At 41.6% G+C, this 22,954-nt stretch overlaps 1 protein-coding gene across 2 annotated transcripts in view; it reads right to left on the bottom strand.

The window, feature by feature from the left end:
• The window catches only part of LOC147698868 (uncharacterized), a 75,361-nt gene extending 52,782 nt beyond the window's left edge, over positions 1–22,579 (bottom strand). For both annotated transcript variants that reach the window (XM_086935479.1, XM_086935480.1), the window contains exons 1-2: positions 22,458–22,579; positions 5,452–5,595 (exon numbers count right to left, since the gene is read on the bottom strand). In XM_086935479.1, coding sequence (XP_086791605.1) covers positions 5,452–5,595; positions 22,458–22,578 — 265 coding nt within the window. In that variant the 5' untranslated portion in view covers position 22,579. The remainder of the gene's footprint in view (positions 1–5,451; positions 5,596–22,457) is intronic.
• Between the last annotated feature and the right edge of the window lie 375 nt (positions 22,580–22,954).

Genomic DNA, 22,954 nt, shown 5'->3' with positions numbered 1-22,954 from the left:
TTGACCACCGCCGTGATCCCACTGCTCACACCTGAGCTACCGGCCATCGTAGGGGGAGATGATGGGAGTGAGGCTGCCTCCAGCGTGAGCAGCAACTCTGCCACGCAGGCCCCCCCACCTAGGCGCAGCACCAGGGCTACGCCTGGTCCATCTGCCCAGGATGAGGATGAGGAGCCTCAAGGCGCCTGGGAAATGTGCGCAGGAAGCACCAATGACATTGTGTCAGGGACACAGGCGCAGGCTGAAGATAAGCCTGCCATGCACATTTACATGCAGTATGCTGGAATACTGTATTTTTTTGTAAATAGTTCTTACCATGACCCTTTTCTGTTGTGAATCAAACAAATACATTTATTTTGAAGCACACATTCGCCTTGTGTTATCATTACATTTTGCATGCAATTGTGATATGTGGGGTGGGGGAAGGGGGTGGGCTAGAAATTGTTAGCTGTGATGTGGTTGCGACGTCTGTGGCCTTCAGCTGGGTTCTCCCCGCGTGCATGGTGCGCATTTGCTGGTGGCCGGTCGTCCCCCTCAGATTCACTGCCTGAGATGTCAACTGGTATCCGGCGCTTGGTTGCAATGTTATGAAGCATTGCACAGACAGCCACAATGCGGCAGCACGCTGCAGGACTGTAATACATGGCCCCACCTGTCTTGTGCAGTATACGGAACCTGCTCTTGAGCAGGCCAAATGTCCTTTCAATACAGTTCCTTGTCCGGATGTGCGCAACATTGTAGCGCCGTTGCTGAGGTGTGGCAGGGTTGAGGTAAGGGGTCAGGAGGTATTCCCGTAGGGCGTAGCCACTGTCACCTGAATGAGAGGAGCAGATGTTGATTGCCTGTGCAGCGCAGTTACTTCATAGCAATGTGACATTGTCGACAAAGTGTACTTACCAAGTAGGTGTCCTTCCCCAAACTCTCCCCTCATCAGTCGTGTGTGGAGTCCGCTGTGCCTGAAGATGAAGGAGTCATGGGTACTCCCTGGGTACTGGGCCACAATGTCAGTGATGATGCTCTTGGCATTGCAGACCATCTGTATGTTGAGGGAGTGGTAGGACTTTCTGTTGTGGTACATATACTCCGTGCCAGCTGGTGGGCAGATGGCGACGTGGGTACAGTCTATGCAGCCGAGGACATGGGGAAAATGAGCAACATTATAAAATTGTAGTTTAGTGAGGTCCAATTCCTGTTGGCTCGTGGGAAATGTGATGTGCCGGTGGAGCTGGCTGAGCATGGCGTCAACAAAAGTGTGGAGGCAGCGTGACATGGTGGGCTGGGATATCCCCCCAGCAGCGGCTACTATGCCCTGGAAACTGCCGGAGGCCAGGAGGTGCAGGCTGCACAATACCTGCACATGTGTGGGCACAGAATTGTTTCGCCTTGTTGGGTGCTGCATGATGAGGTCGAGTTCTTGTATCAGCCAGGTGATCATTTCCCCATTCAGCCTGTATTTTGCATATATCTGTTCTCTGGTTTGGCCCAGCAAGGTGACCCGCAGCCGGTAAATACTTGCCTGCCTCATGCGTCTCCTCCGTGCTGCTCGCTGTAGCCTTCGCCGCCTCACCACCATGTACATCCCAGGCATTGTGGAACGCCTAATGCTGCTGCTGAATGTCCTTATGTGTGATTGGTCAGGCCTGGCCCTGTTGGTGATTGGCTAACAGTTTTTCAAATTTGCCTTCATCATGGCTTGTATGGTTACCACCTGCTTTGAGCTGTCCTTAAATTGCGCCGCGCAAACGTGCGATTTTGCGCTTTTTCGCTAATGTATTTCTTGCATGAATGCCGATTGCGACAATATTGCGTTTCGCTAATCATTTCACAGATTCCGTGGTTGGTCGCAATTTCCGTATCGCTAATGCTCGACTTCCCGGAGTCTGCGACTATTACTGCGTAATCGCTATTCCAATCGCAATTATTTTTTTGCGATTTCGCTATTTCGTACTTGAATGCCGATTCCGTCTTTTGCGCCCGCAATTGCGTTATCGCAGCCATTGCGGGCGCTATTTCGCTTCATGAATCAGGCTGTAAGTCTCAGTCATGTCCATTAGACAGGTGCCAGGTAGTCCTCATCCACACATGCCATTGCAGAATCAGAAAGAAGTCCAATAACCTAGCTACAGAACAAGCCGCATTCAGATTAGTCTTCATGCCCTGCTCTGACAGAGCCATTACATCCTGCATTAACTCCTTGAATCTTTCTTGTATGGTTTAGGAAGATTCATGGTAATAAAGACTATGATTTCCCCCTAATGTGTGAGTATATCTGCCTAACAAACATATCATTCTTGAAGTCTTCAAGGCAAGTCTAGCCGCAGCAATTATTCAGTCATCTTAAACACTGGAACTGCAAGAGTGAGTGCTTAGGTTGCCTTTGTTAATGACTGTTGAGGTAAACGCTTTTGATGTAGAGGAACAGCTCGAAACATTGTCACCCACAACCATGACAGCTCTGAAAAAGTAATTGGGTCCTTGGGTCAAAATGGGGCCAGGTTTGGGTCAGTCCCTGGATCTTTTAAGACCCCCCCCCCAATTTGGCCTGAGTCATGTTAATATATGTGAGACATGGGGGTGTCAGGGTATTGTGTTTTTATCTAGGAACCTGAATCAATATTACCATCTTAGGCCCTTACACGGCTATATTCAATAAATATCCATATAATGGCATAAGAAACAGATCCATATTTCAGTAAATCGCCCTTGCAGCCCAAGGCATGGCAAAAGCTACTTCCTTAGATTCCTAGAAAGCACAACGAGTTCTTTCAACACACCAAACCTCCAGCAACCTGGGAAATCCCCGCTTGCTTGGTTTTGATTTGTAATAGAACTCCTGCGAGCACTGTAAGAACGGCCAGTTCTTAGTGACATCTTTATTGACGTCTTATGTCCAAACCTTACGTCAAACTCGGCACCTTTCAGGTATAAATATACCAATGTTGCCTTAAGCAAACACACGGTGTTGGTTTTGGAGCAGAGCAGCTAATCTACTTGCCGAGAGTCCAGCAGACGCGGAGAGCCCACGGACGCTGCCCCTCCTCTTTGACGCGCTGAGAAAGACGCTGTCTATTCTCCCACTGAGAAAATCCAGCTCCGGCGTTTCCAGCCTACCCTTGCGGGTGACTGGGATATCGAATCCTGAGAGAGAGATACCAGACCTCCTGTATACTATTCCCAAGGTACAGTGCTGACTAAACCCTTAGAGAGAATTCTTGAATCAGATTCTTGGCAAAACCTACTTAACTCAAACTGCTACTTACTTACTCCAGCCAAGGTATTAGGCTTAGGTCAGGTACAGTGGGGTAGGCGTATTTTAGAAGGCACCAGTTGAGCACGTTAGCCTATGTATATATGTATATATGTTTTATCCATTGTAAAGTATCTTATGGCAAAGAAACAATATCAATGCTTTTACAGTATTATTTCATAATACTCCTTTTACTATACGTACTTTACTTTATATTAAGAATTGCAATTGTGGCAATTCATTTCTCTTGCATGAGAAGGAAGACTGCTCAATAAATAATACCTTTCATTGAAAACGCCCGTCTCTCTATTCTCTGCACTCTGGTGAAACTAAGAATGCACATCTGACTGAGTGAAATAGCTGTCTATTGTTTTCACACGACTCTAGAGATTTACTCTTATTCTGAGGAAGCAAAGTTGTCATATTTTTGCGGTTATCGGAAGCTGAATCCCTTCTTGTCTGAGCCAGGGAAGCTGATCCCTTCCTATTCCGTCAAGAAATTTTACAGTGACCTCTGAGCTAGCTGGCGCAAACCTAAATTAAGTCCAACATAGTCAGTAGAGACCTAGAAGACCTCAGTCCTACGTCTACACTGCTGTTTATGTTATTCCAATGCGCAGAGCCTATTGGGAAAATGTGAACTACACTTCAAGGGCACACCACCACATTGTACAAGTGGGAGCCTCATCATTTTGCATTATGCCGTTAGGTGTAGCAGAGAATTCAGTGGCAAATATTGCTAATAAGTGTGAGCGCAAAATCCGTTCCGCTCGCGGATTTTGCGGATTTTCGGTAAATTCTCAATCCGCGAACTCCCGTGAATTTTCCGAAAATCCGCGAATCCGCTAGTGGCGGATCCGGGGGGGCAAAAGTTCAAGCCTTGAAGCTTGAAGTTGTTGTAACTATTTTAGGATGGCGCCGGCAAGCTGCCAGCGCCATCCTAAAATAGTTGCTAAGTTAGCTTCAACAGGAAGCACTAATAGATAAAATAAAGCAGGTGCTCGAGCACCTGCTTTATTTGATCTATTAGTGCTTCCTGATGAAGCTAATTTAGTAACTATTTTAGGATGGCGCTGGCAGCTTGCCGGTGCCATCCTAAAATAGTTACAGGATGATGGATGGACAGCTCACTCAAGGGACCCCTGCGCACATCGGTGCGATTGCATAGTAACACACACATGGCTGCTGGAACTAGTTGAAGCTCAAATTCAGTGACTCATTCATCAGCCAAAAAACAATTGTGAGCATCGTCAAGGCTGGTCAGGTGTGTCTTCTTCCCAAATCTACCGTCGAAAATCAGCTGTGATGCTGGATAGAGGCCTTTGTATCCTTGACTTGCACAAGAGCAATCCTCGTGCTGTTCCTGGGACCAGGAGCTTCTTTCTCTTCATCTGCTGCTCTGATCAGTCTTTAACCATTTGTACACACACAAGGCACTTGAACTCGCACAGAAGACCCCCCATTTAAAAAAAATACGCAAAATCCGCGAATCCACAAATTTGCGGATTTTGTGGATCCACGAATCCGCAAATCCGCAAATTCGCGGATCGTGAGCTGAGAGCCAGGTAGAGAAAAACTCATTTGGGGAATCAGTTTTGAAGACAACAATGAGTGTTCCTTCTTTCTCATGAGCTTTTTGTGAAAGGAAGAGTGATTTATGTGATCTCCATAAACAAATGCATGCAATCTCTTAGGTACGTCAGGTTAGACATTGATTTAGGGCATGATTCATAAGGTCTAGAACTTGATAATCCTGAGTAATACATCCTGAACAAAGTAGAATACCTTGACAGACATGAAGAACAGGCTAAAACTGTCAGCTTTAAATCCTGTGTCAATGAGGGTGCAAACAGGCAGGAACTGATGTCACTGGCTCTTGTGCCTAATGTTATAATGGGGCTCATGTTCAATATGGTGCCCGTAGAATGCTGCAGACAGTATCATTTGGCACTGGTGACCACTTTTTGAAAGCATTTTGAAGATCCATTCAGACACCTTAGGAGAAGGCTCATATCATGCATGTAAGAAGTTGGCAAAATCTAGATCTATAATTTGTAGGGTTCCACCATTTCCTTAGGAAAGGCAAGTTAGGTTGATACTCTTGGGTACCATCACAATATCTGCATTTGTTAATGTGTTGTAACAAAATTCTAAGAAGCAGTGGTCATATGACCTGAGTAAGGGTATATACATTAAGTAATTACCGTGAGCCTTGGAGTGGTAGCACCAGATCACTTCGGGGATGCTTGGGTCGAAGCAGCAGCCTTTGGAGAGGCAGTCCTTTTCTGGGATACCCAGATAGCCACATTCAGTCCGCTCTTTAGGTGTAAGGGCACATTGTTGTTTATCTATTTAGTGCAGAAAAAACATAGAATGTGTCAGCAACATTAGGAGCACATCAAGAGCCAATAGTGATACCTGATGTAAGTTAGTATCAATCTCGCTTTACACCAAAAGGCCTGATGTTATAAACAGGACGTTCTCATGTTGTCGCAAGAAGAAGGGTACAAAAGGCACCAGTTGCATAGGATAATGATTGCAAGTTGAGTGACACCAGGAAGCTGATTTAGTAGCATCCACTGAAGCCGAAAATGGAACGTCTTTATTATATTTTTATAAACTTTATACACTGGACAGAAAAATGTGTCACAAAACAGTTGTGTTAGAAATTGCTCATTGATGTGTAATTTCTTAAGGAAACTTTAGAGCTTACATACAGTGTTTTCACTTAGGGACTGATTTACATTTTCCATACTTCAGCCTTTCTTAAACAGGCATGGAAAAGAAATCCTTAGACTGCCATGAGTCAGGGAAAACTGTTGTACGAAATCACTTGGCATGGCACATCGGCCATTTTTGCTTTTAATTTTATTTGTAAGCACAAATTGACAGTCTTATATACATGGATGTCAATACACGAAATTGACTGTACTAGCACAAGTGACATTACAAACCCTTTTCCCCTGATGACATCACAGAGTTGGCTCTTGAACCCCCAACAGGCTGTGCTGCGTTACACTGCATCAGGTCGGCGTTGCATTGGTGGAGCATGGGTGTTCATGTATCCACCCATGTATTTTGATGCACATTCAGTTAACCTGGATTGAGTGCCTATGTGAGGCTGGTTTAACAACAAAAAAAATCTTATATTCTGTTCGTTACTTCCTCTTTCTAGGTGTACTGTGTTCTGCATCACTCATAGAAACAGGAATATATATTGTTTTTGTGCAGGAAGGTAAAATTGTACGCACAATAACAATCCTGCTTATAAAACAAGCACTCTTGCACCATTGTGCAAGGGATTTTATATTGGCACTAGGAAGAAATGCACCAGCACTGGGAGAGACTAGACGTGCACCATATATTACTAGATATGACACCTTTCTGCTTTTTCCTTTTCACGCAAGGCTGTGCAGCAAGGTGCCTTGCTGCGTTGTGAAAAAGGCTAGTAAATCCAGGCCCACTTGCCAAATACGAATAAAATACATACAGTGCTGGCCGACAAAACAATTGACAAGGAAGCAATCAATGCACTTACCACAGCTTTGATAAGTGGAGTTCCATAACCTCAGCATAGGGCATGGAGACCCAAGAAGAAGCACAAGGCCTGTGCTTATTGAGCTGTCCAATAGCTGAGGTGGCACACAACCAAAAAGGCCTAGTGGTGGCTCAGAACAAATCCAGAGGTCTCTATAAAGTGAAGGGCTCCGATGGAGATGAAGAAGTAGGTCACTGTACCACAGACTATCCGGGATGATCCGGAGGCCTATCCATTGTAGGGCCTCGGAGAAGGTGCAGATGACGCAGGACCTAGTGGACATCTGGCAAACTCTGAAAGAGCTTCACCCTCAATGTCAGCCACTCCCATTAATGGGTACAATGCTGCCACTCGCCTGAAACCACCACCACCTTTTGATACAGTCAAAAACCAAAATACTGGCAATAGGTGGATTGTGTGGATAGAAATATTTGATAATATCTTGATACACTTGAAGAGACTGATAACAAAAATATTAATAAATCCCTCAATAATCTTGCTGCTGATGGTATAAAAGAAGTCAAAAAGTTTAAAAGAAATAGTGAAGAAGAGACAGCAAACTTATGAAGAAATCAGGTACAGTCAGTTTAAAGAGATTTTTAATCTAAAATTCAATCCAATGCTCAATGTAGATTGCCAAAGATACATTTTCAGTCAAGAACAACAGAACGTTGGTGAAACCATTGATGAATTTGCAGAGAGACTCAACACACTCATCAAACACAATAATTTAAATGAATTAGAAGGTGAAGAAGCAATGTGCCTTATAGTTATCAATGGATGCCTAGCAGATTCATTCAAACGACGAATGCTGAGAGAAACTCAGTGTCTGGAGCAAGTTTTAATAGCTGCCAGAGCTGCAGAGCGCACAGATAGACAAGCTGATGAAATGGAGGCTTGAGGTGCCCAGATTGAATCAGTCATGAGTGTGTAAAGTAAGCCAAAGTCTAAAGGACACAAGGTGATGTCTACAAGTAAAAGGAAGTTTTTCTTAGATGTGGACTTTCATTTCCACACAAAGGTAAATGCCTGGCCAGCATGTTTCAGAAGCAACGGTTGACTAACACCCACAAGGTCAAGCGGTGACATCAGTTAAGGCAAATCTACACTATAAGCAGTTGATCATCATCTGAATCATCGTCAAGCAGTTTTTCTATATCAGTATTAATTAAAAGTAAAGAAGATGGTTGTGCCATGTCGATGTTTACCTCATAAAAGTGTGCTCATATTGGACTGGCCGCATGTGAAGAAAAATCTTAGTTAAAGGAAAGTCAGTATGCCTAGGCACCAAAAGTATTCAAGCACTGTCCGAAGATTACACTGAAAGTGAATGGTTGTTTGATACTTTCCATCATATACAGTGGGGCTTCTATAAACATTATGCCTGTGGAGAAATATAATCAAATTCTCTCCATTACTGAAACTTATGCCGTCGTAAACCAAGGTGTATCCATGGGCTGCATCAACGTCTTTAAAAAAAACAAACAAGGTTCTTGTTAGTGATAATGTAAAACAATAAAACAAAGGTGAATGCGCCCATCCATGTTACTAAAACTGAAAAGTTTTCTTTTTCTTTTTAAATGCAGCCCATTTTCCTTTGAGGAAAATGGACTGCATATAAAAAAACCTGCTTTATTGAGATAGCAGTCACAGCTATGGTGGTCTGCTGAGCCCATTAGGCCACCATATCTGTGAGCGTTAGCCATTCTCAATGGGATGCAAATTGTGCTTGCCTCATGAATATTGATAAGGCATGCAATTTGCGACCCCATTGGGAATTGCAAACAGTTTCTAACACACTGTAGTATATTGTATATTGCATTTTGGAGGTTGCAAAGCTTCCAATTTGCGATTCGCAAAATGCAAGCGTCGTACATCTGGCCCATAGTCAGAGCCTATGCTCCTCCAGAAACAGTAAAAACCAACTTGAGACATCATTGGAATATGGCTCTATTGAAAGGACATCAAAAGTGTGCAACATGCATGCCAAGTAGCTAAACTGTAGAGGGCACAGATTTTCAGATGGGTAATCTCAAATGGAGGCACACTACTTTTTCTAATTACAGAACAAACAATAATGTATATGGAATTATAATGTCCCGGCCAGAAATTATATATTGGAAAAAACTAGTCAGGAGATTAGTATTGTCCAGCACAAATCACAGATACAAATAAAGGCAACTTAAGCACCAGTTGTCAGTCTCTTCCTATCAATGGCACACAATGAAACAGAGTTCAAATGGACAATCCTAATGGCTGTCCAGTCCAATTCAAAAGGAGGAGATTTAGAGGCAGTCCTTCAACAAAAACAAGCATACGTAATTATACATTTTAATACTACAACTACAAGATTAAGCACAATGTATGACCTACACTAATTGTGAGGTTTATCAAAAGGATTATACAAATTGTACAAATTGTCTGAAAAATCGAATACTCCAAGAACTAGCATTCTTTGAAAGGATTATCTATGCTTCCCTTAGGACATGACATACCATTGCCAATGATGGCACACTGAATGTTTCTACATAAACTGAAATGTAAAAGCTTGAATAGGAATCTTGCTAAACTGACTTAAGCAGGAAATGGCAGACTGCATCCAACTGAAAGGACAAAACATAACACAAAAGCCAGGGGAAAGATGGAATACAACTCATAGTTAGAGCATTACAAAGACCAGAATGTAATGGGCTTTGACTACTCAGGTCTAGCCAAATGGCTAACATTGCAAATGCAAATAAATACCTGAGACCAGGAGCCAGAGAACGTTGCCGCTAAGGAGCCCAGCTGGGTAGCAGACGATAAAACTCGTCTACCATGGCAACCCACCGCAGACACACCTTTTGATTTCCAACAAACCTTTTGGCTGCATTTATTTGGACCACTGTGGTCCTCTTATTTCGGGTGGAGCTTATTTTTTTATTTGTCTTTTTATTGAATAGTTGCTCAGTATACAACAATGTTTACAAAATTAAAGGTACATATAATGAGTCATTGTGGAGAGTGGCAAATCACAGCAATAGTTTCAGACAATGATAATATGATTAGATGTGACACATATACATCATCATAGGCACAGCAGAATGTAAAAACCAGGATCCCGCCCTCCCACATAATGCCTGATTTCTCTCTGTATTGGATCCATTTACCCCATATATTTTCGTACTTTAGGAGGCAGTCCCAACTCTGGTAAACCTCAGGCTCTGCCAGTTGACACCAGTCTAGGTTGTTCTTCCAGTCTTCGTACTTTAGGAGGCAGTCCCAACTCTGGTAAACCTCAGGCTCTGCCAGTTGACACCAGTCTAGGTTGTTCTTCCAGTCCTGGATGACTGAGGGACCTCTCGGACCCCATGTTTTTGGAATATTTTGTTTGGCCATCCCTGGTGCCAATGTCATCAATATTTTAGGATACCAGTGCCAGGTGTCCTCCCCTTTTATGCCCAACATCAGGCCTCTAGCATCCAGGGGAACCTCAAGCATCGTAACCACACCTGTGACCTGTGTGACTTCCCTTCTGTACTGTTCACTGGGCATTCCCGAAGGCTATGGAAGAAGGAGCCAAACGCTCCACAGCTCCTGGCACAAAGGGCTAAGTCATAGCGATTCATGTGGTGCAGAAAGGATCTGGAGTAGTTGGATCTGTGTAGTATGGGTAGTTGTATGAAGAGGAAATGGACCTTTATTGCTATTTCTCTGGGTCTCTGGATGGCCTCCAGGCAGCTGTCATCTTCTATGAGTCCTATGTCTCCCTCCCAAGCTTTCCTTAGTGAGCAGAGCTGATCAGATAAAATATTCATTATTTTCTGGTACACTAAGGAGACTGCCTTCACCGGTTTTGGGTCCAGTAACAAGCGATCCTTAAAGGGCGAGCACTGTTCTTCCTTGGGTACATGAAACCATAGTGCATGTCTCAGTTGTAAGTATCTATATTGCTATTCAGCCCCCAAGACCTCCCCAGTCTGGAGGTCTGCAAAGTACAAGAGTGCTCCCTCACTCTAAACATGCTCTAATCGGTCAATTTAAATCTGTCCCCATCTACAGGCGCCCCTAAGTTTCTTTACCTCCTTAAGTAGCTCACTGTCCCACAGTGGAGTTGTGGCAGTTCATTTATGTTCCCAAACAGATTCCTGTTGGCTTCATGCCAAGTCCTAGTAACCACCTGAGTGTGGTTTTGCAGTGAGCCCATTTGCTTCTTGTCATAGAGGATGGAAGGATAACCCCGGTCACCCAGAAACTCACTATCAACCCTGTAGGCCAGTTCCTACTTGTCTCCAAATACTCATTCTTCAATAACCATCAGTTGGGCGGCTCAGTGATAGGCCTGGATTGCAAGGACTGCCAGTCCACTGTTGAACATCCTACTGTAGCTTCCTGAGGGACATCCGCATGCTACCTCCATTCCAGAGGAGTTTGCGCAATTAACTATTGACCTAATAGAAAAACTGCTGCAGCACCTTATACAGGATGTTTTGGAGGGCAAACAACATGCAGGGGAGGGTCAACATCTTAAAGAGCACAGCCCTTCCCATCAAGGAGATTGGCAGTGCCCTCCAATCCTCCCTAAGGCACTCAAGCTGAGAAAACAGATTCTGTCTTGTGAATTCCTCGATGTCCCTGGTCACAAAGATACACAGGTATCGATAACACTGTGCTGCCACTGGAACCAAGCATGTTGATGGAAGAACCAGGTAAAACCCTGTCAGTGGAAAGATGAGGGGCTTGACCCAGTTGATATGATAGCCTGAAGAACTCTCAAAGAGGCAGACAATGAGCAGAATCCTATCCAAGAGAAGAGGCCACAAGACATATAGCAAAATGTAATTGGAGTTCCTCTGGGTGTGGCCACAGCATTCGGCTGACGCTCGCACTTTTATTAAAGATTTGCTAGTCTTTATCAGAACACATGTATGCACTACATTACACTCGGGTCATGGCCTGCTTTAGCCTCTAAGGCTTACAGGGATACTGTGGCTTCCCTGATTGGAGAGGTGTATTACTCCTCCCCCTATCATCCTGAAAAAAAGTTGATAGTGGAGAAGATGAACTGTGACTTAAAGCAAGCCTTAACAGCTAGAGTGTTAGGTACCGGGCTTAGCTGAATCAATCACCTATGTGGGATAAAAAGAACACTTAATAATTTACCTACACAATACAGGGTCATTTTTTTGCACCAAAATGTACATTCCAGACATGTTGGCGGAACTCATGGTCATTGACGTAAATGATTGTTGTGCTGTCTTACATGATTTTCAAATTTTTTGCTTCACTGATTTAATGAACAATTGAAGTTGTCTGCCTCTACTGGAATCAAGGAGCAGCCAGTACTGGCTGGATTGCGTTAATTGGGAATCTCATTCAAGAAAAGCTTGTGGTGTAAGGGAATTTGGCCCATCATGCGCCACATCAGTGCAAATCCTTGGCATTCAAGGTACAAGAACCGTAATATTACCATCTCTTGCTGACTCTAAAGACAATCATTTTATTATGCAATTTGTACCACGCATCATGTGACTTATTCCAAACAGTAGGCCTTGAGGAGTCCTTGGTACTTACCTAACTCCTATTGTTACCAAACAGGCCATTTCTCTACAGCTTGTGAGCAAAATCAAAGCTATTTTTCCCCAGCATGTGGTGAGGTGGGGTCAGAGAATAAACTTCAGTTCATTCCTCATGCCACTATAAATGGCAGCCATACGATGTGAGAGAGCATTGTACTTACTACCACGTCTACTACAGATGATGGCATTTAAACTGCTTCAGGTTATTATGTGGGAACAGATAAATTTTTTTATCTGACTCTTTTGACAATCCCACTATTCTAGACACTCCACCTACAAAGGGCTGTGTTTTCTTTTCAGCTGAAACACACTTATCTGATCCCTCCTTAGATATATGTAAGATAATAGTTTCCTCATTTTTTTCTATTTCTTGGGATTGGATTTGAGATTGTTTTCTTCTAGCTAACAAACTGTCATTACCTTCCAGAGTGTTCTGCCACAGAACTTGGCGATGAAGTGTTAACGTCTAACTTATCTTCACATAAACTGAAAGAGTCCTGTCCCTTGTGAACATTTCAGCTGTTCCAGTAATGGATAAGGTCTCCTATGTTATCTTCAGCCCTTCAGAAATACTTCATATTCCTTAAGCTTTCAAAGTGTTTATGGGTGATGTCATTGAGCCTTGGTTATATTCTTATGACTGGGATGCTGACACTGTAAACTCCATGCTTTAGGAGCTGGAAATTATATTGCTTTTGAAAATAAAGACCTGTATCTAACTTCTGCTAATAATGGTGATATATTTTGTTATCATTATCATGGGCCATCATTATTTACATAGAGCTGGTGTTCAATGCACAATTTTTTTCACACAATGGGAACATTGTCCAACTCCTCCACATGAGTGGTAGGCTCATATAGGGATACATTCCTTTCATTTAAACGTATCCCTACACCAGCAAAAAAATATATGTTCACTCAAACCAAGCTTATATATATAGATTTGTTTGTCAAACAATTAGGCCCACATGCATCAATATCGGCTTTTGCGATTTCTTAATTGCGATAAATAGCGATTCGCAATTTAGAAATCGCAAAAGCCTATGCATGATTATTTTTTTCATTTTTTATGCAATTCGGTAGAAATCGCTATTTTTACCGAATCGCATAAAAATGTGATTTTCAAATTGCGAATTCGCAATTCCCATTCATTCCTATGGGCCAAAAGGCCCATAGGAATGAATAGGAATTCCGAATTCGCAATTTGAAAATCGCAAATCCTGATTGCATTTCAAGGGTGGTGAGGGGGGTTCAAATGAACCCCCCCTGCACCCATAAAATGTTGTTCTCGCATCATGTTGCACACACACATGTCCTAAGAACATGTGTGTCCGTAACATGAATGTTTTAAAAATGCATTTTCTGCGTTATTTACACTTTTTGCAAATTTACCGAGTAGTTCAACTACTCTGTAAATTTATCCCTCTAATTGCGAATTCGCAATTTAAAAAGTAATCATGCATTGCTTTTAAGAAATCGCAAATTTGCGATTTCTTAAAAGCAATCGCAATTTTAGAAATCGCAAAAATGTTGCGATTTCTAAAATTGCTTGATGCATCCAAAAAAGCATTTTTGGAATCGCAAACGGCCGATTTTAAGGAATCGCGCCGTTTGCGACTCCAAAAATGCTTGATGCATGTGGGCCTTAGTCTTGAAAATGTATGAGTATTGGAAAAATGCCATTGAAATGAAATCAATTTGGGGAACCAAACATTGGCAGGATCAGAGAATGGACACCTTATTAAGAGTCTGCTTAATACCAGCACAAATGATGTTTCTAAATGACACAGTCCAACTTACTTCTTGTCTAGGATTTGCTAAAATTAAAGATATGAATTCACCAAATATTTCTTCAATTGCCTTATTTAACAATTGGCAACATTTAACAAGTTATATTGAAAGCAGCTCACTAGTATGGTGCAGAAAAGTACACTTAACTCCACATTTTCAAATCCAAATGGGTGGTTATTGTGGTTAGTGGACTCATATGGCTGTTATTCTCATTTTTTAAATTCCACACAGGGGTTGAAAGTCAAGCAGACCTGACCCACGTTATTCCCATTCTCAACACTCAGGGATAGTCAGCACCTTTTGGTAGGGAAATTGTACCCACAATGGTTGGAACATTTCCACACTGTCTGAAGTAAAACATCATATCTCCCTCCTGTCAGAAGAAATGGACCGATCTGATTTTTGTTGTGTGCTAAATCCAAGTATTCAAAAAGATTCATTTACGCCACTTACAACGAAATTTTGAAATTGTCAGAGTTGGGAGCTGCTAATTTAAGGCAAATTGATCAAGACAATTTGGATAAAGTACATGCGGTTGTGGATAATTGTATTAATACGTTGTCTTCTCACATTTACAGCTTGAATAACATTGTGTTGTCTGTTATCGATATTATGCAAAATGCATGTCTTTATTATACCATGAGCAAAGTCAGCTTAGATCTATTACGCAGTTTATTTGAACACTTCAGGTCTGCATAAATGACCGCATGCCATGGCGTTACCCAAACTTCTTAACTATTCTTGACTTTAAACCTGGCACGTAAATAGTGACTCATGGCCAAAACATATGCCACTTACACAATGTTGCATTTTGAGAGGTTAGGACAACTCCCATGCAAGATAGCTGAGACACCTTCCATGGTATGGTTAATTCATGGCGTAATATCTTTGCCAATTTTGACATTCCAGTTTACATACTGTATGAAACATTTACCGTTAAGTAGATAAGAAGTCCTGGAAGGGAGCATTATTCATGAGTTTTGGTCACTTCCTTTCGTTTACCGTTGTGAACAGGTGGACAAATAGGTATTCCTTAATGCAAATAAATGCAACTCCTCTGGTGGCCATTCACTTGTTTGTAAACATGTTATCATTGACAGAGCATGTAATACTTCAGTAGCAAATTTGGCTGTGTTTTCTAAATGGAATACCAGCCTTTTCAATTCTCCCGCTCATTACTGTCCTTTACAAAGACAGTTATTTGATGATAAGCGACCAAGTTGTTGTGGAATGAAGGCCAGAATCCCACATGTCCTTTCTGTTACCCGGATAGTGATTTGCTGTAATATTGTGCTTTCCCCCCCAACACATTAGTTTTTTGATAGTTCGTTATGGCCATAAATTTTGAAGGCAGATTTTAACAAGCTAAGTTGACTCAATGACTTATTGTTTCAAAAAGACGTTGCATGATCATCTGCCTGAGAAACCCTTGAACTGTAGGTTGCAAGGACATCCAGTAAAAGACAGTCAAGTTCTAGCACAAATCTTCCACTTATCGACAAGCTTGTACATCGCATCTTTAATGGTTCCAATTCAGCTGGTAAAGCACACTTTTTTAAAACAATAGGGACTAGATTAGTCAGTCTCTTCCAGAAAATCTTTGGAGTGATACTGGCCTATATACATTCTGTTTTCCAGCATTTTTTTGGGGGGTCATACCATTGATGTTATTCCTCATTGCCAGCATTTTGGTTCTATTTTTGCAACTCCACAATGGATTTTCCATTTTGTAGTCGACTAGTAATGGAACTACCACTGCTCCAGTAGTGTATGAGCGCATGCTATGATTCTTTGGAGTCCCTTTACTCCAGGAACTGAACACTGACTGGTTATTGTCATCCCAACTCACCTGGTTTACCAGCACACAACCTGTGCTTCATTGCCTATGGTGTCCCATTGAGTGGGTACTAGATATTTGCCCTGCACAGTAAATACCTGTTCCTAGGGACACAAACCTGTTGATAAATCCAATAACGACCCATTTTCAGAGTGGTTCCATGAACTTGCAGCTGCTTCAAGATGCATGGTATGAGCTGCTCCCTACTGGGGAGATGGTTGCTTCAGCACCAGGATTTCTGAGCTCTGGCTCTAATAACATGAAAGCAGGACAACATACTCCTTTCTCAGAATCTGCTGATAACGAGGATCATGTCTGTTCTTTGGAGCTTTTGAATTGGACTACTGCAGAATCATCGCCTGCGAAGACTAAACCCATTCTCTATTCACTAAACATTGATCTTGTGGAAGACATCTTGGATGCTTCCAGCTGAACCTAATTTGGCTCCCTTTTCAAAATTTTACTGGTAAATTTTGATTATGCCTATCATTTTTTATATTATGCTTATGACAAACATAGAATTTTTTTTGGCTCTGTTTTTTTTTGGGTGCTATGTTACTTTCCTGACTATAGCGGTAGGGGGTAGTGATTTCCCTTCGGGAACACTATGGTTCTTCCTTAGTTTTGCGTATTAGATATTTTTGGATGCCTCTGCTTTATACAGCCGCACATAACACATTTATTTTTGTGACAATATTTTAAAAAAAATATGCTGTACATGTTGCTTAGTATTCAGTAACTCCTATTAGGATTTTGTACAAGGTCGTCAAGGTCGTCTAGAATACATAACATAGTGTACTGTTTCCTCTGCATGATCAGCATCAGCTCCTAAAGTTTTGGACACAGCACAGCAACACAACTGCAGCTTTCCAACACAGTAGTTCCTATCATATAAACTGTGTCTCGTCCCCTTGGGGGCAGAGATAAGAATTCCAGAAGAAAGAACTGTCCTGGACGAATGACTTCACAGACGACATGCAGCTGTGTGTAAACGTAGTTTACACCTATGATGCAGACCACCTTACTAAGTACATTATTTTGGGGTCTGTTGACAATCCCAGAAATCACTAATATCCCTTTGGTTTAAAGGCGCCCTATAACATCAAAATCAACTTACCAGGCTCGGTCCATTAGGTAGACCAGGAGCAACATAGCCGGTACTAGCCAGCTCTACACCACACCCTGTCATTGAAGAAATGACAGGTGAGGAATTATTAGTTCAACTAAAACAACTAATTAAAAGACATAGACAATTGGTTCAATATGTCATGCGGACGCTAACAGTCCAACCTCCTATAAGGATTCCACAACAAACCCCTCACCAGGTTAACACAAATAAAATCACACCATAGACTATACAATCAGTCATTGGTAATTGCCTGCAAAAAGGGGACAAATTCCATTCTGGATAGCTAAACAAATTTGTCAAATAGAGGCAGTATTTCCTGATACTTCCCCTCATGAGAAACACAGAATTTTAACAATCTGTTTATCAATGGGGATCGCAACACACCTGGAGGACTGCGACACTTGGGGTACAGTCTTTGCTGCAATCTACACAAAAACACATGGTGTTCCGTCAATAGCGGTAATACCAGATGTCCTGAAACAGATTCAAAATGAATACGGGGCAAAGCCTGCTTTGAATCTGGGTATGAAATTACCTACAGATTTCACACAGGTCTCAGCTATAACATTAGCTAATATTAAAGGTGAGGCAGCATCCGTGGCGATCCGCCAAAAATTAAGAGAATTTGATGTAACTGAGCAACCATTTGAACTGGCCAGAATAATTGAAAAATCCTATGAAGAACTAAGTAGAGATAGTCTGGGTGGGAAAGCCCCAACTAACAGAAAGTCCTGAAAAGGTCTTTATTAAAAACACTCTCACTGCTCCCAAAAAGCAGTGGGGGAATACTAAACAAACTTCTAAAGAGAAGCATTCTCAGTCCCGAGGAAGGTCTCCTCAAAAGGAGCCCTATGAAAAGAGGTATTACCTCAGGAACAGGGATAATTTGAAAAAACCTGATCGATATCAAGATACTGATACACGTTCCTCTCGTACCTTTCAGACTTCCTCACAGAAATCGGAAAGAAGAGGACGGTCAGAACACAAGGAACGATGTGTGAAGTCCAAAGACGATCAACACGTTCTAAAAAATAGGAAACCCTGATTCACCAAAAAGAAGGTAGCAGGTCTAAAAATCAGACATGCCGAGGATCTTGAGGACACAACTCAAGTACGGGGAGTGGTCCCAGACAATGCTGGACAGTGCAGCAGAAGTCACCATAGCTCGCAAGATCTTGAAGCATCATCTGGAGACAGTGGACTTGAATGAGTACATCCAAGTTGAAATTGCCAATACCAGGTTTAGTGTACCCCGTACGTTATATGAACTATCGCTACAGATGGATGGGGACATAACTAGGAAAATAGGAGCACTCTTTTGGGAAAAGCTCTCTAAGGGTCATGACATTCTTCTAGCTGAAAAAGACTAGCCACCAAAATGTGTCAGGAAGTGCCCACATGGCAAAGACATCATTATCTCCAATCATACTCCAATTCATTTAAAATACACCTATGCCAGAAAATGGGCTGTAGCCCAAGCTCCAGCATTATATAAAAATCATGTAGGATGGGATGAGGATTCCCTTCACCATAAAATCCAGTTAAAAACTCAACTAACTGCATAGAGGCAGTAACCAGGTAAGCAAGAACCTAAAAAACACATCAACTTGAATACCAAGGGGTGATTGAAACATGCACCTCGTCAATGAACAATCCTTTGTTTCCTGTCTCCAAACCAGACAATACATATTGTCTAGTTTTGGACTACAGACATTTAAACTCTTGTTGCACAACCTTTGCAGTTCAAAAGGCATAGTGCAGCACTAATGATTAACATTGTGCGTAAAAAAATATAAAACTACATTAGATATTTCTAACGGTGTCTTCTGTCAAAACATTGCACCTGAAATCAGGTACTTGACCGCTTTCTCAATTATGGGAACACATGGTCACTTCGGTCGTCTCCCCGATGGGTATCAAGAATAGTCCAGGGTTATTTTCAGCCAGAGTAACAGAGTTACCACAAATGTATGATGATGAGGCATTATCAAATGTCAATGAAATCTATCTATCAGACAATGACTTGGACAGGCACTTGAACAGAGTGAATACCATTATACTTGGTTTCGCCTCCGAAGGGTATAAATTCAATTTTAAGAAATCAAGAATTGCCCACCTCAACGTCCTTTTTCTCAGATATGAGTTATCAAGTGAAGGCAAAAGCCTGGCAGCCAACTTTTTAGAAAAGTGTGCTGCTCCAACCTCCCAAAACGCTGAAAAACGTACAGTCAATTCAAGGTTTCGTAAATTTCGGAAGAACACACATTCTAAATTTACGTAGAAAAGGTTAAACCGCTCTATGAATTAATCAAACCTGATTTCAAAACAGTTAATTGGACTCAAAAAAACACAGAAATTTTGCGTTCAGTGCAAACAGACATGTTAGCAACAACACATTTAAAGACACGCGTAAACATACGCAATCTTGTGATGAGAATATTCCCAAGAAGATGAGATCCAAACTTGCTGTTGATATCCACTCATCCATCTGCATCTGACACAAATAAATAGCAGCAACTAAACAGAGTCATATGAATGCTATACAAACACAAGTCATCCTCATCAATGAACATGCTATTAACAATCTCAAAACATTGATATTTACATATAAATTTGTTTTATAAGAATGCTTTGGGACTTGGCCCAAAGGTGAAAATGGCTTTTATCTTGGGCAGAAAATTGGGTAGGGTTTTTAGAATAGTTGAAGTGAACATTACCTGAATTGCCTGTGTGGTACTTATTTGCATCATGTTCACATTCCGGCATATTTGATATATTGTGATTATGTTTTATTTACCTCATTTTGTTTTGCAATACTCTTTTTGTCTAACAGCAGAAATGTTGTCGATGTTGAGAAATATGCACAATTAATTTATGCTCCATTCCCCATTCAAATCTGCCATCTAGATTTGAAGCCCCAACGAGGCTGAATTAGTTCAGTGATGACCCACGTCCACCAATATATCCTAATATTATGTTATGGATAATATTGCCTCATGCTACAGAGAGTTATGTGACCTTTCAACCAATAAAGTTTTTATCCACTTCATTTAGCACACGTACAGTGATCGAGATATGAATAAATACAAAGTTAATTAACCCTTTGATGCAGTGGACAATATTTCAGGTCAGCCTCATAACCTTTGTAGTGCGGTGAGCATGAATAGTATGTCCACCGTACTGTTAAGAAAATCCTTCAGGTCAGTGCACCAGAAAGTTTTTCTCTTAAAAAAATAACACTGGAATGCAAGAGAACTTCCCTTATAGCTCAACATTATTTTTTTCAATCAGTTTGACGCACAATGCACTGATATCACAGTGAATAAACGTGATTGAAATTACAAGTCACCAAATGGTTTTACTTTTATCGGTATTTCGGTGTAAATCGCTGCCCCCAAGCAGTGATATAAAAGGGAGACTATGTCCCTATTCAGTGGAACCTATCACTAGGAGATCCCTGCTTGAGAACTGCTTGAGTGATCCTCTAGCAGGGATCCATGCACTAGATAGCAAGTAGTGTGTGAGGGACTCCAGGCATGGGCAAGTACTACCCCAAAAAAGTAGCAATCTCCCTGACTCCCTGCAGGGGCGATTGGTGGGATTTCCCATGCAAGTGGAATGACAGAAAGGCAGGATGGCAGAAACTCCACTAGAAGACAGGGATTAAAACTCAAAAACAGGGGTGAGAGAGCAGCTCACCCTGGCATTGGGCATGCCTCTGTCTCAAAACATCTCCAACAAACTTTCTGACCATCTGATTGCAGATTGGTGCCATTCACCCCAATCGTTACCTAGCTGGGCCAAAAAGCCAAGGATAACATTTTCAAAAAGTAACAAGTGGCAGTGGTGGCCGTCCAGGGATCAGGTAATGCCCTCTTCCCATAATAGTTCTCTATGTTCTTCAAGGGGCAGATTGGAGGCATGTACTCCCAAACTGCCAACCCTGAGCATCAGAAAGCCGGCCGACTGAATATCAGGTATCCACCTCAACCTCTAAGCCTTAACAGTCTTTTTGCCCAACTGGGACCCAAGAACATCCCTATCCCCATTTAAACCAAAAGGAAATTTGTATTCTTTTAATATAGGGGATGAAGCCCAGTTTCCTCTCACTTTCCATACTGAATGGCCACTCGATTTAAGGTTTTAGGTCAGACAGCAACCAGGGAACCCTACAAACCCTGGGCATTTCTTATACCTAGATACCCAGACAACCCTGGATGGAGTGACTTGCATGGATCTCATTGTGACCATGTGATGCCAATATATTCTTTGCATGGTCCCAGGTTTGCATGGTCTCGGGTGGCCCTGCCTCACTATTGGGGTACTGTTGTTATCGGGAGAAGTGTATAAAGGCTTGATTCTAGATGCTTTGTGGATCTCAGCCGGATGTGGTTGAGCTCAAGCCCAAATCCAACAACTGCCCACATCATCAATATGAGTCACCATTTATGGTGAAAATTACATTTATCCATGTTACATTTTGGGGCCTATCGTGTCGCAGGCGATATTTTTGGCCATACAATTCTGGTCCCATTTTAATCAGGGGAAGTCTGGAAATAAGAAAGAGTAGAACATGTGTTAGCAGCAATTGATTTTCTCTCCATTCTTGTTTTCTAAATGTTACCCAGAATACAAGGAAGAACACATTTTGTGTAATGCCAACTGAGCCAAATGATAATATGGGCAACCCCAAATTCAGAGTTGTACATATAACCACTATTCCTAAACTCAGTATCAAGGGCACATTAAATAAAGGCATAGGTTCTCTTCATCCCATTTTTCATGCATTAGATTTTACCATCTGAATTACTAAATTGTCAGTACACAGTGAACTGTTGTTATAAGCTGCAGCTCAGTTGTTGGCTCTGCATATTGGTTCTTTTAGGACCACGAAAAACATGATATATCCCTGCAATCAAAAGTCTTAGAGAGATGAAACACTATGTTACTTTTGTAAATTGACCATGAGGGCAAAATAATATACAGATGAAAACATTGTCACCCATTCCTATTTTTCCTATTTATTTATTTATCTATTTTTTTAATTGAATATTATACTACTGGAGTGTGTAATGGCAAAATATTTTAGGCATGCAAAGATGTTCATGAGTGCACCTGGGAATTTGTTAATAACCACAAACTCTATTGAAATCACATAAAGAAAGCTACAAGTACATTTGTGACTTGGCCCCATGATTTTTAAATATGTTTGCACTTGGTTATCACATACAGGTGAAATTAGACAATATGGAGTAATACTGTTTCATAACAGCACATCGGTTAGGCCGGGACCCATAGATTGTGTCAATTTCTGACATATACATAAATATATTAATTTCATTTATGAGTATACGTACCAGTATCTTTATCAGTAACTGTCTCAACACAGATAAGCCCTGCCGTAAGGGCCAGTACCAGTCCGCAGACAAGCTTCGGTGCCATTGCTGACGAATGAGGGCAGGAGTCTGGGAGTGTCATAAGCAGCTCAAAACAAGGTGGCAAATTTATACACTCCATGCTGCACTTCTGCCAAAAAGATTTATGAGATATTTACTTTGGGAGGGTGTTCTCTCTAGTCATGCTAGATATTTGTGTTGTATATTTTACTCTTAACCCCATTAACCGCAGGTAATGAGCATTTATAATTTTTATTTCCAGCTATTTTTTGCATTTTACTCGAAACAAATATATGTTCAAGAGAGAATACTAACATTAGCTTCATAATATCAGGTTCTATTAAGAATGCCGACACAATATACCCAGTAGCTTGAAACTTCTTGGAACACCACAACAGGGACCCCTCCGAATTGACATATTGTAATGTAATGTAAAGTTATGTAATGTAAACAAGATT

Source organism: Lissotriton vulgaris, chromosome 8 (assembly GCF_964263255.1).
Source record: "Lissotriton vulgaris chromosome 8, aLisVul1.2, whole genome shotgun sequence".
Taxonomy (NCBI): Eukaryota; Metazoa; Chordata; class Amphibia; order Caudata; family Salamandridae; genus Lissotriton; species Lissotriton vulgaris.
This window is presented reverse-complemented; position numbering and strand designations above follow the sequence as displayed.